This window comes from Scatophagus argus, chromosome 24 (assembly GCF_020382885.2).
Source record: "Scatophagus argus isolate fScaArg1 chromosome 24, fScaArg1.pri, whole genome shotgun sequence".
Taxonomy (NCBI): Eukaryota; Metazoa; Chordata; class Actinopteri; family Scatophagidae; genus Scatophagus; species Scatophagus argus.
Genome location: NC_058516.1, coordinates 5,502,622 through 5,519,646, shown reverse-complemented (window position 1 = coordinate 5,519,646; position 17,025 = coordinate 5,502,622). Strand labels below are relative to the sequence as shown.

General features: G+C 41.9%; 2 protein-coding genes and 1 long non-coding RNA gene across 4 annotated transcripts in view; 1 reads left to right on the top strand and 2 right to left on the bottom strand.

Moving 5' to 3' along the window:
* Positions 1 to 1,550, bottom strand: part of urp2 (urotensin II-related peptide) — a 47,085-nt gene extending 45,535 nt beyond the window's left edge. For both annotated transcript variants that reach the window (XM_046381929.1, XM_046381930.1), the window contains exon 1: positions 1,451 to 1,550. The gene's annotated coding sequence lies outside the window, so the exon portion shown is untranslated. The remainder of the gene's footprint in view (positions 1 to 1,450) is intronic.
* A 1,000-nt stretch (positions 1,551 to 2,550) lies between these two features.
* LOC124055379 overlaps positions 2,551 to 17,025 on the bottom strand; it is a 55,259-nt gene continuing 40,784 nt past the window's right edge. The window contains exon 5 of the long non-coding RNA XR_006842619.1: positions 2,551 to 2,711. This is a non-coding gene — a long non-coding RNA (uncharacterized LOC124055379). The remainder of the gene's footprint in view (positions 2,712 to 17,025) is intronic.
* Positions 10,175 to 17,025, top strand: part of runx1 (RUNX family transcription factor 1) — a 42,437-nt gene continuing 35,586 nt past the window's right edge. Inside the window, exons 1-2 of the mRNA XM_046382155.1 lie at positions 10,175 to 10,630; positions 11,867 to 11,970. Coding sequence (XP_046238111.1) covers positions 11,913 to 11,970 — 58 coding nt within the window. The 5' untranslated portion in view covers positions 10,175 to 10,630; positions 11,867 to 11,912. The remainder of the gene's footprint in view (positions 10,631 to 11,866; positions 11,971 to 17,025) is intronic.

Sequence of the window (17,025 nt, the reverse complement as noted above, 5' to 3'; positions counted from 1 at the left end):
GGCCAAAACCCTTTTCACCACTGTGCTCTATATGTGTATGTGTTAAATCTTCACATCAATACTGCAGAGGCTCAATGACATATTAAAGAACTCCAACATACAGCGAGTGTAAAAGCTGATCAATTCTCCTCCCAAATACAAAAGTCTTGTAGGGTTGAGCTGAGGGAAAATGAAAGGAGGCTGTGGTGATGTGCAATAATTCAGACATTAATAGGAGACCAACTTTTGTGCTTCAGTGTTGGGATGGACACCTACTCGGGGTGGGGCCAAGTCCCTGTCATGCTAGCCCCATGTCTCAAGTCTTTGCACTCAAGTCCCCAAGTCAAATCACATAACAACAGTGAGAGCCTGTGTTTAATTTTACAACAAAGTGCCTCAGCGCCCTCCTCTCCTCTCCCTCCTCCTCTGAGCACCACAGGATGACCACTGTGACACACAGGCTACAAGAAGCTGCCTCCCTGAACTTACTAATACTCTGTATAAAATACAATAAGCATAATAAGCAATAATCTCACATCCCATTCGCTACCCAGCTCACCACTTTAAGCTGCAGGAGATAGGGAAAGAGCCATCTAAAGGTGAAAAAGTTGTTTTATCTGACCACAGGTATGTATATATACATTCTGACATTGTGAGACAATATGTATTTTGCATTTTCAGTATCTTTTCTGTATGCTGTTTGCAAAAAGCACATTTATAGGAACTACAGTTCACCTTTAATAACCTCCTTAAGCACATCAAGCAGCTCCTGAAGTCTTCCCACCTCCGTGTCCCTGAGGTGTGTTTAAAGGTGCAATCAAGGGTTGTCTGACAATATGATATGGCAGCCACCTGCTGCTCTTTGTAGTTCCTTTTACCTGTAATTACACACTGTGCAAGTGCGTGTGTGTGTTCATGACGTAATTATGGTGTTGAAGGTAGCGTGGCGATCTTGTGTCAGAAAACAGCCTGCAATTAATACGCCAATGATCAGGTAGCTGCACGTGTGTGTGTGTGTGTGCGTGTGTGTGTGGCTCGATAATTACCTGGAGCTTCATGAATAGCTTTGATGTAAAGCAGAGAGACAGAGGAGAGAGAGAGAGAGTGGACAGATGCAGGAGGTGTGTTCACGCCAAACTTCCAGAAAACCAAAGCGTTATGCACATCGCCGGCGTGTGTCCTATTGTTTGGCGTGTGTGTGTGTGTGTAGCGTTGCTCCATGTTTGAGGTCATTTTGACCTCCGCAGCTGGTTGCTGGTTGTGGAGCAAACAGTATCAGTAAAACTGCTCTTGCGCTGAGTGTTGAGGCCTTTAAGCAGGAACAGAATGATAAATGCAGCTGTTGGGTTCGAAAACGTCTCAAAATCTGAGCCCACGAGACACATTAAAGGGGAACTGCGGTGCATATGTGAGAAAAACTGTGCCGGTTGGTTCAGGCTGAAGAATACTAACTGAAAAATCTGGAGCTTACCGGGCACCTGCAGCCTGCTCGTCGTCTCTACGTGAGGCCGGAGGCTGGAGGTCACGTCGGCCGCTGCTGTCAGCAGTAAAGCTGAATATCTGTGGTTCTGCTGCAGTGATTTAAAGAAAAAAAAGAGTCGGTTTGCTTCTTTAACATAATGAGAAAACATTGGGTGAATTTACATATTTGCTAAGAGAAGCAACAGGGAAGGTAATGTCATCGGGTTAGCAGATCTTCATTAGCAGCCCTACTACTGTAGTCAAACCATTTGCAGTCGTTTCAGTACAAAAGTCACTTTTTGTGTTGATGACCTGCTGCAGCTGTCTGCTTTTCCTCTGGTTGTTTAGGATCTTTAGCAGATTGACTGATTTGTTAGCTGATCTTGCAATAAAAAAATTACAGAGATTCCGCGGTTTCTTGCAAAATCATTGCAGATTTGATGATTTGGTCTCAGGTCTGCATGTCAATATGTCGAATATCCGAAAGGATGATTTAAGACCGAGATTTTTTTCAGTCTTTAACGAATCCATTTCAGATCAGGTCCAAACTCGTGAAGAAGACGTTTCTGCTCTTTTCCTGTGACTTTTAATTTACTAACTTCTATGATGTTGCTGTGGCAATCCAGCTGATTTTTTTTGTATCAAAGTTTCTTTCATTAAGTCAGCTCATTTGTAAATCTTTCCAAGATGGTGTGTGTGCACGAGTGTGTGTCTGTTTTGTGTGTCTGTGCCATTTACTGCAGCCATTAACCCATTAGTGACATTGCATTACACGCTTTAAATATTCCACATCAGATAATCAGCTCGTAATACTGTTAGCTCATTTAAGGCATCAAGTCGTAACGTTGTTAAAGCCACACAACAAGATCAGATTTCACAACAGAAGTGGCTGTTAATGTTTGCATTAACACACACAATGTACAGTAAGTGTGCCATCCAAACGTTGCTTTTAAATTCACTAATTATGTCATAAATGTCAAACACGCACACACACAGTGTAACAGCGCAGCCCGGCCCTCATCATAAACCCGGTCGTTACATCGTAAGCATTCACACACACACACACACATGTTTAAGTGTGACAGACTTGTGCAGACTTTAAATCATGTCATAAACGTCAAACTCACAACGTGTCGTAACCCTCGGCGAGTCGTCAGTGGAGGATCGTCAGCAGCGTTAGTCCTCGTTACAGGGAGGTGGGCCACATGTGTCCCCCCCTCCTGTCGTCCCTCTGAGCTGTATGTCCATCATGCTGCTGCCTCCTCGGGGGGCTGTTGATTAGTCAGAGGACGTAAAGAGGAAATGTGTCATTTTGTTAACCAAGCAGGCAACCTTTCGGGTCCACATTCACAAGAAGAAGAAGAAGAAGTTGGAGTTCAGCAGAGGTGAAACAAGATCATTTTTGCTTTTATTTTAGATGAAATTGCAGGTTTTCTTGGGGGAATTTAAACGTATGGGATGTCTCACATGCTTGAGCTTCAACAGACACAGCGTGAAAAATAATCTGTCCTCAGAGATTTTACCGTCGATACTGAGGAAGGTAGGCGTTTAGATAGATGATTAAAAACAACTGACACTTTTCCATCTGGATATTTTACTTGTACACGGTTTCTCAACTGCACTTCCAGAAAATGTATTACATCAAAACTTACAGGCTTTGTGACACGTAACAAATAAAAGAAAATAAATGTGAATAAATTAGAGGTAAAACAGAACAAAACCTTCCACACACATGCAGATCTCAATTTCAAGGTCTATCACGAGACATGCAGTACAAAGCCAGTCAGGATTTGTGGTGAAAATCAGATATTTTCTGGGACAAATGGCAGAACTGGGCTCTGTAATGAAAAGACATTCCAAAAAGTAAAAGAAAAACCTTTAATGGAAATGTGAACGAGAATTTTTGAGTCACTTTGAGAAAATGATGAGTCACGTGTGGTGTTTTCATCAGCGTGCTTTGGCGTTATTGTAAAGACTAGATTCAGTCTCTCTGTGTGGCTTCATTCATCTATGGGCAGACAACAATTTGATGACCCCATTTCAGAGTCAGGAGCAGAATCAGATTCAGATTCTTTCCACCTGGTGTCAACCAGCGATCTGTCTTGATTTGCATTCTTGACTCAAATGATTCAAATGAGGTGGCATGGGGCTGACACCTTGGACTGCCTCATATCATATGAGAAAATGAAACTTCCCTTTTGACACTATAACAAGATATTTTGCATGTTTTGTTACTTGATAAGTTGGGTTGTGTTGATTTCAGCAATGGACAACAGTTATGCAAGAGAGATTTATGTTTGACAGTGATGGATGATATATGGTTGGTTAAAATGGATCCATTATTTTTCTGGAATTAAGACGAAAATATCTCAAAATAACATGACAATTATCTTTTTTATGTAAACCTCATCAAGTTAAAACAGAGAAATGTTCAACATAATGATGTGAGCAATTTTTCTTTGTCATAGTTACGCAGTCATCACGCTGCTGTAACTGTAACGCTGTATTTTTCTTGATCCATATAAGATATACTGACACAGATCCAAATCCAGTCCATGTATCATATTAAAATTTATTGAATTAAAGATCATTTAATAATAACTTTATGGATTTTGGTCAAAATTAGACAAATAACAGCTATGCCATTAATCCTTTGCTCTCTCTCTATTGCTTTCTTTATTATGTTCCTCTTTCAGTTTCTCTACCCTCCACCCATGCACTAAAATTCAGCGGAAACCAAGTTTCTGTAAACTTTGTGGACAACTTTTACTCCAAAGTGCTGTGATGAAAAAACAAAACAAAACAAATAGCTCTTCTCTAAAAACACTAAATAAACAAACAAACAAAACCTTTAACACACGCTCACACACACACACACAGAAATACACTCCTAAAAACCACACGGGACCAATTATCACATTTGTTGTGCTCCGTTTGCCAACCTCCGATCTCGATACTGACAGAGAGAGAGAGAGAAATACAGCAAACCCTCAGACAGTCATCACCTCATTAGCCTTGGATGGCATAATGTGTGTGTGTGTGTGTGAGAGAGAGAGAGAGAGAGTATTGTTAATCATACTGTATGTCTTGAATCATGTGCATTGTGACTTTCTGTTCACCCTGATGGTTTCAAGTTCAGCCTTTAAAGCTTCCCAATGTGCACCTGCCTCCCGATTTCATCTGTCGTTACAATCATTTGTTATTATTGTATTTACACTATTTGTGATGTGTGTATTTGTGCTGCTGCAGCCTTTACATTAATCTGATGGCAATCAACTTGTGCTCATATGTTTTTCTGGATTTGCCCGTTAGAAATCTCACAAGGTTTCATTTAAATAACCTAAAATTTCAAATGATCCAATATGACACCTGGAAAAGCAAAGATCACTTTCAGTTTTGTGCATCAGTGCTGATACACTGACAAAGTGCCACATCTGTCATTCTTCTGCATTATGAGTACTTTTGATACTGTAAGTATGTCTTGATAATCCTGTTGTCTTTCTACTTATGCATGATTTTGAAGACAGATCTTCTCTGCTTTGGCACTTAACCTGGTGATTCATTTTGGGGAATTTTTCTTTCTTCATCAGGACAAAACCCTGAATGTTCACCTAAAACGTAGGCCCCTGAGAGCTTCATGTCCAAACTTGACCTGCACTCCATATTCTGTATGTTCATGTGCAGCTGCCAGCGTGTGCACAGCTGACAGACACAACACATGTCTGTGGAATGACAGCACCTGGTGTCTGTGACTCAATGTGTCTGATGGAAGATATTCAACATCTATGCGTGTGTGTGTGTGTGTGTGTGTGTGTTTGTGTTCAGGAGGAGGTGTTTTACTGGAAGAATCCCCCTCCTGCTACTGACTCATCAGAACGAAGGCGATGGAATCTCCTTCACATCTCTCTGTGACACACACACACACACACACACACATTTTCACACTAATCCTCCATGTGTCTTCTCATAATGACACATCTCTGTATTTTCATTTTCAACCCCTTCATCTGTTCTGATCATCTGTTTCTCTCTTCGTACTTAATAATTTAATTATCAGTATAATTGATTAAATTCTTTTGATACTTTGGGTATATTTTGATGCTTGATTTGAAAAATGTACCTTTACTGAAGTAAGATTTTGAAGAAAGGATTTTAGCTGTGACATTTTTACACTGTGGTACTGCAACGTTTATTGATGTATAAAAGAAGCGGTACTTATTCCACCTCTGACACACACATAACACACACTCTACAGTTATGTTTTGCTCCATCAGTGGAACAAAAGGGGTCTTACCAGTCCTTCAAGGGCAGCATTATTCAGACGATGCCTCATCATTGACATCTGCTTCGCTCGCATGCGCGCACACACTCACACACTCACACCCACACACACACACACAGTTCAGCAGAATGGCTACATGAACACCCATGACATCATCAGAGCTCAGAGGAACAGAGGAATAAAATCCCAGTCAGTGTGTGTTAAGTGATCTGACCCCCTGTGCTGTTACAGACAGTCCTATTTAGCCCCAGGTCACTCACTGAGACACCTAAACACAAACGACTTGGTCCCTCAGGAGAGACAAAGTGGGAGAAAAAGAAGGAGAAGAGGTCTGGCAGAAGTGACTGAGTTTCTGTGCTATACCAAGAGCTCCTAAGATGTTAAACAGGACTGATTTTGTCCTGAGGTCCATCCTCCAGAGGTTTGTGGACTGCTGTTTTGAAGCCTTGAGTTTTCCTTTGTGGCTGAACATTTCTGACTGAGTAAAGTCAGACTGAGTAAAGTCAGAAATAAAGATTTCGTGCAATGCATCCACAAACCAGAGATGGCGGCGAAGTGGTGTTAAAAGCACAGTGCGTTACATGTTCAACTTACTGTGTTTGGTGCATAACACTAACAAGTTCAAACCGTCCAAGTTCACCTCAACGAACGAGGGCGTAGTTAGTGGACAGCTGCTGTATGTGCATGTGTGTGTAGGAGGAGGAAGGTGATGACTAACTGTGCTTCCAGAACTTTCTCACACTAACCAGACGGTCGGCCATCTTCTTACTCCTCCATCTTCACTCTCCTCTTTCAGTTCGACCTTTTCCAGCCGTCCCTCCCCACCTCCCCTCTGTCTTACATCATCTTTTACCCTCGCGGTATGTCCACTGACTACAGACTGATAAAAATTCATAGCCTACCTGCTGAGAAAATAAATTACTGGCTTGAAAGAATGCGTGGTTATGATGTGCATTTCCACCTTATCTTCAATGTGTAGTGATGGTGAGGGAGGTAGGACCATGTGGACATCACTATATTTGTTTCAGGTCCTCTGGTCCTCAGATCCTCTGTCTCGCACCACCTGGGAGGGACCCACTCTAGGACTTGGGAATCTCCCTTAATTCCCTGTTGGCTGCAGTGATGCAACATATCTGGCAGTGTTCACGTCACCATGATGGATCTAAAAGTGCTTGTACACCATGTATTTTTGCCTGAAGTTAAAGTATTTAAATTTTAAAAAGAGTCTGGCTGTGAATATGTTTGAAGGATGATATAGTGCTGATAGTTTTGCACTCAGCCAGCACTGATATATTAGATGTATTCAAGACTTTTAAAACTATATGCAAAATCGTTTCCCATCATTTGATTCTTTTCAGGAAAATGTGCTTTATGAGCAGTTTTCAGAAGATTAAAACAGACAATGTTGGAACCAAGCTGGCTAACAGATATTTTTCCTCAAGAGGTGGAGAGCAAAACAGAGCCAAAAGGAGAGTGAATGTTGGACTTAAATTCATCATTATATTCCAACTGAATGAGGATATGGCTCTGTGTCTGCTGGTGTTTAAAAGGGACATTGTTTACTAATGTCTTAGTCATGACAGCTTTATACAACAGCTCACGTAATGACCTCATGTCTGTGAACCCCAGGTCAGTTATTTAGCTGTTTTACTGTAACATAACACATACTAGAATAGATTCTGGCTATTACCATTAATCTGCAATTGTCATGTGTGGTCACAATGGCTGGAGATGTTTCAAGTTACAAAGCAGAGACAGAGTTAGCCTTTTTACAGACAGTTGCTCCCGTTCAGTTATTTCAGTCAAAGGCATCACACTCTTCAGTTTTATGAAGCTCAGACCAGCCAAGAGTCTCTGTCTTATGCTCAAAGGACAGGAGTGCACACACAAGAGCCGCCTGGTATTGTGACTCAAAGTCTGGTCATGTTGGTAACTCAGTCCTCTGTGTAGCTGAGTGGAGGAAGCCTGCCACTGGACAGCATCCAGACTTTAAATCCACTTTCTTTGTGTTGTTTGTTGACGAATTCAAAGGCCATTTCAACTGTTGTATTTTAGCAGCTGGTAAGAACACACACAGCGACGCGCCCACACACACACACACACACACAAATATATGTGAGCAGGGTCTAGACATAATGGGGTTTGATGTCGTGGGAGCTCTGTGGGGTGTAGAGGAGCACAAGGAGGGGAGGAGGAGGAGGAGTGGGGAGGTTTACAAAAAGAGGTGGAGCAGGAGGAGAAAGAGAGAGGGGAGGGGATGGAGGGAGGACAGCTGTTCATCAGAATAAACCTGCAAGATCAAACCAAACTCCTCCTTCGACTTTTCTCTGGTTCATCACTGATTTGCCTGCACCAGGGGGATGAATCATCTAACTTTAATTTAAATAAATACATTTTATTAACTTTAAATACACTGATACCAAACATGGCACCTCCGAGCATGAGGAGTCGCATCCCAGCCATTTCCTTTGACAGCATTGCAAAAACCGCATCCTCTCTCATTCTTTCTTCCTCATGATTATAGCTGATTCAGCCCCCTGCGTTGGTGTCTGACCCCAGTGCGACCCAGGAAGCTGCAGCTGGAGGTCATGTTGTGTCTGGGAGGGGTCAGGGGTCTGCAGGTCAGAAGCCTCCCGCTGAGCTCTCCCAGGACATACAGTAGGACATCCACTGGCCCGTTTCCCAACCCAGACCTCAACTACCCTCTGTCCTGAAAGACTCCAGTCAAGCTCCTGATCCAGTACATGGCTGACTGGCTGGACCTACCTGAACAGGCTTTCAAAAACACTTGGTTTAACACTAGTGTGCAGCCTGCCTTTAAGATGATCAGATTTACTTTCAGGGTCAGGGGGCATCAGAAATCTAAACCTACAAGGGTGTGGCAGCAGCTGTCCTGGTATTGTGTGTGTGTTGAGGTGGCAGAGGTGGAGTTAGGGCAGAGCAGAAGTGTGTCAGTGCAGGTGTTGGGGTGGGAGGAGGTGTGGAGCTGAGGGTCAAGTTGCCTGTGGGCGTGTGTGTGTGTTTGCTCTCCATCAGCCCTCAACTCAAAAGGTTGATTACAGATACTTAGCCAGCAGGTGCTTCATCTTTAACTGCACACATACAAACTGACATGCTTACTTACATGCTTTTAAATGGCTAAATAATACATGATTCATTATGGCTCAATTTGGGATCCGAGACTGCTGACTTTTGATTGAGCTTGTTGATGTTCACTTTGGCTTCAGGATTCAAATCGCACGAGAGATGCTTCAGAAGGCTTGTAGCTGCACTAACAGCGACCAAACAAGTGAAAATGTTCACAAAATTTTCCCTCAAACTGTCTTGGGACACTCAATAAACCATTGATGACAATATAGAGTAATTTAGGGTAGGTGACAGATACATTTCATTTGTTAAATAAATACGACAAAACAAATCTGGCTGCAGAAAAGTCAAAGACAACACAGACAAAATACATTAAAAGGCAACAAATTTCATGTAAACTAACTTTGTTGCTGTGTAACTACTTAATATGACCTCAAATGGTCACTTTCAGCTACATCTCAGAGCAACATTGAACTGAATCATGGCCCCCACTCCCAGCTGCATCCACTGTTCCCTCTACAGTTTACTGAAGGTGCATTTATTTATAAAGCACATTTCACTGCAGTATATGTGAATAAGTATGATATACTTTTGTCAGGTAGAGGATTTGTGAATATCAGGTGCATTCACTGTGCTTAAAGCCTGTCAACAGGTTACTTTTAAAAGCCTTTGCACACAGCAATAAAATAGCAAAATAAACATTTTAATGAGCATATATAACTAGTTGTTTGTTTCATTTACCTGGCTTGGTTCTCTGCCCCTGCCTCCCCTAACCTGCCATCCTGGGGCCATCCACTCAATATCAGCTGACTTTCTGGTCACCCACTGTACCCCTCCCACCTAAACACCTGCTTCCTCAGCAGCCCTGCAGTGACACACCAGCACATTTACTCTTGTTTCCTGTCAGATCATCTCATGTGTTCTTCACTGAGTGCATCAGCCGCTTTGACTGCCGACCTGTATGACCTACTGTCTTAATGTTGGAGCTTCTTAATGTTGGCTCAGTCTGGTTAAGTCAGCCTAAGTCAGTCTCACAAGAGACAATGCCACATGTCCATCCCACATGTTCAAACCAGACTAGGACTAATCAGTTTTACTAATAAAGGCTGGACTACACTGCTCAACTGACCTTCATCACACACACACACACACACACACACGCTCGTGGTCACAGCGGTCTAACAGTCTGACCTGCAGCGAGGCTTGGTGAAGTAGAGGTGACTCACTCACTCTCTCTAACCCCCTGCACACACACACAAACCACAAACGCACATATGGGCACTCAAAAGCACACACCACAACGCCCTCTCCCTTCGTTTCGCTCGCTCTAACCACAGCTACTTCCTTGATGAAAACTGTTGGCTGAGGGGGGCAGGTGGTTAGTTTGATTATACACACACACACACACACATCCTAAAGCCACAATGCAAGATTAATAGAAACCAAACTAGGTGGCTGGTGATATCGACAGAAAGACAACCTCTCCTCTGTGACACTGACTGTCGAGGAAAGAGTCAACTTTGGAGGCAAAAAGTCATCAGCAAGGGGATTTGGAGAGCCACATACCAAAACCAGAGAGGGAGAGCGTTGAGAGATAAAGGAAGATGTGTATGACGACAGAGAGAAAGAGCGGAAGCAAAGAAGAGCTGTGAGCAAGTGAAGAGAAAGAGAAAGATACCACAACTAGCACAGAGAAAGGCAGCAAGATTGAGAGAGTTTTGTGGATTATTTTGCACCTGAGTCACTAGTTGATCGGAAAAAAAAAAACCACAAGGAGCTTTTTCCACCACCTCTGCCTGGGACGGGGGTGCCTCAGCTTGGGTAAGGATACCGCAACCACAGCCTCTTCACCTCCACGATTTATGCTGTTTAATGAGCCTTCTTTTACTACTGCAGCAGACAGCATTTTAATTTAAAGTATATAAACTTTTACTGGTCTTTATACCTTTCTTACAAAGTTTTACATAGGAAGAGGCATTAGAAGAAAAGTTAACCGCATTTAGTTGTATTTGATTCATTTGTTAAATCATCATCAAATTCATTTTTATTCAATGGTGTGCTCACTGTAAGCAAATGAGACCATGACAGACCTGCTGCAGGATCTTATTCATTGTCAACCATCAGTTCCTTCCTGCCATGCTCAAAAACTGTGACAGTTTCAGCTTCACTTAAGCATGAAAATCAGCACCATCTACTTTTAGATTTCTCACCAAATCTGCCCTGGCGACTCACAGCGCACAGAGCAGTCACAGCGAGCTAAGCTGGGAGCAGCCACATTAAAGCCAGCGAGGCACTGATGTCCAGCCCACTGCACAAAAATAAAGCCAAAATAGCGTGGATAACAGTGCTGCCATCTTGCACTGGTGATGTCATTTGGAGCCGGAGTCTGCAGCTTGAAGCTGCAGCAACCGCCTGCACAATCACAACCTAACTTATCTAACTGTGTAGTTTTTGTGCCTAAACTTACTGGCAGGAAGGCTTTGCACACCTTGACTGATGCTAAAGGGTACCTTTTAGGTCGAGATGAGAGGCAAGCGACGTGATGAAGCAGTGATATCTGATGACCTGGGATGAGAACATGTTGCCTTAGCTCCCTTAATGGATCCAGCTGTGGTGATGGTACGCGTCCAGACCAAAGAGAAAGCAGACCAGGCGATGCAACTAAATTTCATACAATCTTGAGGGCACAATATAAATATAGACGCTCAAATAAAACAACACATTGTACTCGGGAAATAACCTGATTAATCACCTCGTTTTATTTACCTTGTCTGTTTTTTTCACATATTATGTGAAATCTAGAGTTGTAAATGTCTTGTGGTGTGTTGGTGTAATCCTCACTTAATAACACTGATGAGCATCAGTGATAAGTTCCATACATGACACACATTGCTTCACGCAAACACATACACACGCATACACCTACATAGACTGATGTGGCTTGTGGTTAAGAGACTGGCCATGAATGCTGATGTTTGAGCTTGTTGGAAGTTTTCTAATGAGGGTCACTCACCCCTCATTGTCTGTGTGTTTGTGCGTGCTTTCATTCATTGACAGAGAAAAAAGGTGGAGAGGAAGAAAACTTCTGGGAATTAATCATTTCATGGCATCCAACAGTATCTTTGAGACAGTGTCATCCTATCAGTCAGCCTTCACACGAGGTAAGTGTGTGTTTGTGCACCTGTGCTGTGTAGCTCTGCTGGGTGTTTCTGTAGGTTTTTATTGGCTGATTAAGGTCCTTCAAAGTGTTTTCAGTGGATTTTATGATGAATGATGAATTTAGGATTTTTTAAAAAGTTTCTGTGTGTGAATGTTTGTCACCTGGGATCAAATTTGAGCCATTAAAACTGCACTTTGGTATGAACTTGACTGTGGTCTTCGTAAGTTTAAAGTATCAGTACTAAGCTGGTGAAACCATATGCAGGAGCTATAGAAATTAGCTGCCAGACCCAAAAGTCCTTATGCAGCTTTGCGTGTTCAATTAGGGTCTAAATTCTCTTTGTATGCGCTATTAATGATTTTATTCCCTCTGGGAGTGGCAGTGTGTGATTCTGTTTGCCTCTCTCCCGGTGTTAATTATAGCTGCTAATACGACAGTTACTCAGCATGTTTATTGATTTTGTACATGTGAAATACTCCTACTACACGTGTTTCTCTTGCTGGATCGCATCTGCTCTGCAACGGTTTTTAGAAGATTTTTTGATTAGTCAAAGTCCATCTGGAATAATAAAAATAAATCTAAAAAAGAGCCAAAGCGACATGACGGCACAAAAGTGAACATCCAAAACCAAAACATGCACAGTAAAAAAACAACCACAAAGTCACCACAGAGCACCGACATGCTTTGCTGTCACAAGTCCAAGAGTTTGGTATAAGACACTGACATTCACATAAGTGCAAAATACAGCAAAGACACATAACCTACCATATTTAACATGGATATAGTGTTTCTATATGTACTAAGAGTTCCATGTGGGCCAAATGGCTGGTAAAGACCTATGCCAGAGCCTGCCTATTGTGAAAATATTCTGGCTGGCCAGTACACCACCACCATTGATATATTCAATAAAGGCAGCTTTAAGTTGCTTTATACATCCACAGTCTTGTATTTCCTGCCTCTGGTGCGCTGCAACACAAGCTGTTTCTCGCTCATACAGTAGCAACAGTGCAGTTGGAGGCTCGGGTGTCTTGTCAACAGGAGAGAATAACCTGAAGCAGGTCATACAGCTGCTCCTGAGAGCCTGCAGCCTCCCAGCTAACAGGGAGGATAATAGGAAGGAGGAGAGCGAGGAATGTAGCAGGCATTCCTTCCTGCTGCATCAGCCGGCAGCTGTGTGAATGACTAGACACGTCTGCTTCGTTTTCCCACCGCTGGCTATCCATGTGATACACAACTGCAAGTAATGATCCACAGCTTTTTATAATTAGTCATCGGTTTTGATGGCTTGTCTTCATTAAATCTGTGAAACAAATATTGATTCAGTCTTTTGAAAGTTTTTAGGGGGTGTGTAGAAGCATGGATCATCCACCCCACACACACCCTCCACCCCCACTGAGACACTTCCCATCACCCACTAGCATGTGGATATCTGAACATTTTAGCCACATGAAACAGTTGAACATCCACCAAACCATGGTCATTAATCTGTGAGATCTAACAATGAAGATAAATCAAAACAAAATGAAACCATATTTTATATCTTTATGTATGTATCGTATGCATTTTTTCGGTGCCCGCATTTCCTATATCAGTTTTGTTCTCCAATTTTATTTTCCATTTTCACTCACCGTTGTCTTTGCTGGAAATTCTCAAGAACACTGTGTGACTGCGTGTGAGCACACCGAGTCTGTGGGTTTCCTGCTAAACTACAGTACAGTACTTCAGAAGAAAAAAAGAATTAATTCTTGACTGCATCCACACTTCTGACATCATTTTGTGCATCCGCACACAGTGTCATAAACGCCTGTGTGTATGTTTTTACTTCGAAAACAGAATATGTGCACATTACATACAGAATTCTTGTTCATCACAGTGAACTGAAAATGAGAAATGCAGAATGTGGGTTGAAAAAAAAATATTGTTGATATTTTTATTTCAAAAAACACATAATTCACAGACGACACTGTCAGGACATACGGCTCAATGTGACAAACTTTTTCTTAAAAAATGTCTGTCATCACAAAAAGTTGGTTCAATTTTCAGAAAAAATTTTACTCTTCAGAAAAACTCGTTCTGCGGTCTCATACTTTAAGTGATGTGATGAATTTGAATGGATTTGTGCTTAGCTCAGCCAATATTTTAAGTGCAATCACTTAAGTGAATGAAAACTCCACTGTGGACTTTAATTGGCTTGCTCAAATTGTCTATTATTCTGAGCACTTTAGGGTCTTTCTGGACTTCAAAAGAACGACTGAAAAAACTATTTTAACTATATATGTCATGTGGTCTGTTTATACCATCATATTAAGGGGATTCATCTATCTATCCTGTTTTTTAGTTAATATAAAGTTATTGTCTCTAGGAAATGGATGGAAGTCATTGTGATGTACCAAAAGCAAAGTGTGTGTGCTTGTCATTGTTAGCCTAACTTGCTCTGCAGCACTGTAACTGCTCGTGCCCCACATGCTCACACACTTCAGATCACGTGTTTCCCGCCTGTGTGCTGTGGTTACACGGCTATAATCGCGCGAGTGAGAGTGTGTGTGAGTGTGTGTGATTGTGTGTGTGTGTGTACACCTTCCACAGTTTGATACATGTTGCTTTTGTCTCCTGTCAGTCACTACATTTGTCACGACATATCACGTGATCTAACCTGCTAAATACTGCTTAATGGATTAGTTGCACTACAAAAAAAGGGCTTTGTTGTTGTTGTTGTTGTTGTTTGTTTCACTTGCTGACATGGTCAAACCACACCATGTAGGATTTTAACCAGTATAAGCTGATAGAATCACATGTGGTTAACCCATCAGTGGTTGAGAATCAATGTGACTCCCACCGCTGATTGGTTTTCGTCTACTGCAGTCCTATTGGCTGTTTGCGCCTGGTTATGTCATCACTTGACTCTTCTCCAATGATCATGTCTACAACATGAAATCTACTGAACACAAATTGCTGTTTTATCTCCATCTACATTTAGACACATGTGTACACGTGTGTGTGTGTGTGTGTCCTCAGCCTTGGAACAAATCTACCAGACACACTCTGCTTTATCAGCTCAGCCTGTCCGTGTGTGTGAGTGTGTGTGTGTGGTTACTGTAGTTGTTCCCTTGTTGAGATTATCTGTTTTGACTTAACTGAGCTTCAGTTTATCAGCAGCAGAAAGCGCAAGCGCAACGTGAAACGATTCGCTGTTCAGTTTTAAACTGATCTGTTTGTGCTCTAAGTGTCACTGACTAACATGAAGTCAGTTCTAGGCCTATCAGCGGTGCCTTTAATGATTCATCACCCAATTAAAATGTCCATTTTTATTGGAAAAGAAGGTCATGAAAAACTTTAATCTGAAAAGTAACTGGTAACTAAAACTGCCAGACAAATGTAGCTCTGTATTTGTCTCTGTTAAGTTGCATAAAATGGAAGTACCTGAGTACCACAAATTTGTACTAAAGTACAGTACTTGAGTAAATGTACTTTACATCCCACTATTGCATGAGCGGCAGGTGAAGTCATGTTAAGTTTAGCCAGCTGAAACAACTTATGAAGGGCTGAACATCCCCACTGCATGTAATCAGATAACGCAGGTTACATGAATGAAAACACATGTTTTGACAGCCAGTTAAACCACAGGTGCAAGAGCTGCTGAAGATGCTCGTGACCAACAGCCAGAGGCAGGAGGTTTATAACGCCATCTTTTCACAACCAGGAGCCTTAAAAAATTTGCTTTCACAGTTCGTCAGTTCCTTGCTTGCTTTCTTGCTTTCACAGTTCCTCAACAGCTCAAGTTGAGGAAAAAAACAAAACAAAACTGGTGACTAAAATCCATCCAAATCTTTGAAAAGCAATAGTAATTACAGACTGACTTGTCTGTCTGAATCTGATTTGACTGAATCAAACTCCAGACTGAGCCTCCTTATGACTCTTTGTGAGCAAATCTGTGCAGGTAATCAAGCTGAATTCACATAGTAAAAATAAAAACTTACATTTAAAAATGGAATTTAAAGCTAAAGTTATTACTGAGAATATTCACAGGCTTACAGTTATTACTGGTGAAATTTGATAACATGCCTGTTAAATGTAAATAAATGTATTTTCTTCAAGTTCTTCTAATTTCATGTACTCAAACTAAACATTTTAAGAATTTTTTTCCCCTTTTACTTTTTCTGCCCTCCTCCCTCTCCATCCTCCATCCCTCCTTTCCCACTCCATATATCTCAGATGTCTGGCTGAAAACGAAAGCCACTCCAAGTTGTTTTTTGGCATTTCCATCCTCCGTTTGTTGAATTTGCATTGTTCCCTTCCCTCTGTTCATATATCAAATCGGTGTGAAGCTTGTTTTTGCTGCTTTTCTGTCTATCTTTTGCTTTAATTTACGCCTCTTGTCACATCTAAACCCATCGTGTCGCAGGCTCCATCAGCCGCTTTCCACTTGTCGACTCTCTCGGCCACATCGCATGCGCCTGTCCAAGGCTGATTCTGGTTATCTGGAGGTTCCACCTGCTGTGTGTGTGTGTGTGTGCGTGTGCGTGAGTGTGTGTGAGTGTCACAAAGACAGACAGAGAGTGTGTTATCAGGAGGCGGCAAAGCGTAACAGAGGAAACTCCGCAGGTCTGCTTCAGGCTGATTTTACAAGAGGTGATGCCGAGTCTCGGTGTGTAGCTGCTGCATTCAGAGCACTCACGTATTCTCACACAACTCTAATATATGAGCTTTCTCACATTCATAACTTATCACAGTGTCAAAGCACACTACAGTGAACAGTGAGCCAACAGTGTTACAGGTCACCTCCGGGGCAGCAGTACAGTCAGACATCGGGTTCTTGTTGGGCTTTTTAAAAACTCTCCTCCGGTCTGTTGTGAGTGCTCACACTCCAGGTTGATTGATAGATATGACCCGGCTATACTATACGACTGCGACTCAGAAATATCGTCATTATTCATGTTCTATTTGATCGATTGGTTGTTTCACAGGGTGATGCTGTCAGATCTGTTTCATTTTTAAAATGGTATCAAGCAGAAAAAAAAGCAAAAGCTCACTTTTGAAATGAGTGAATCAGCAAATA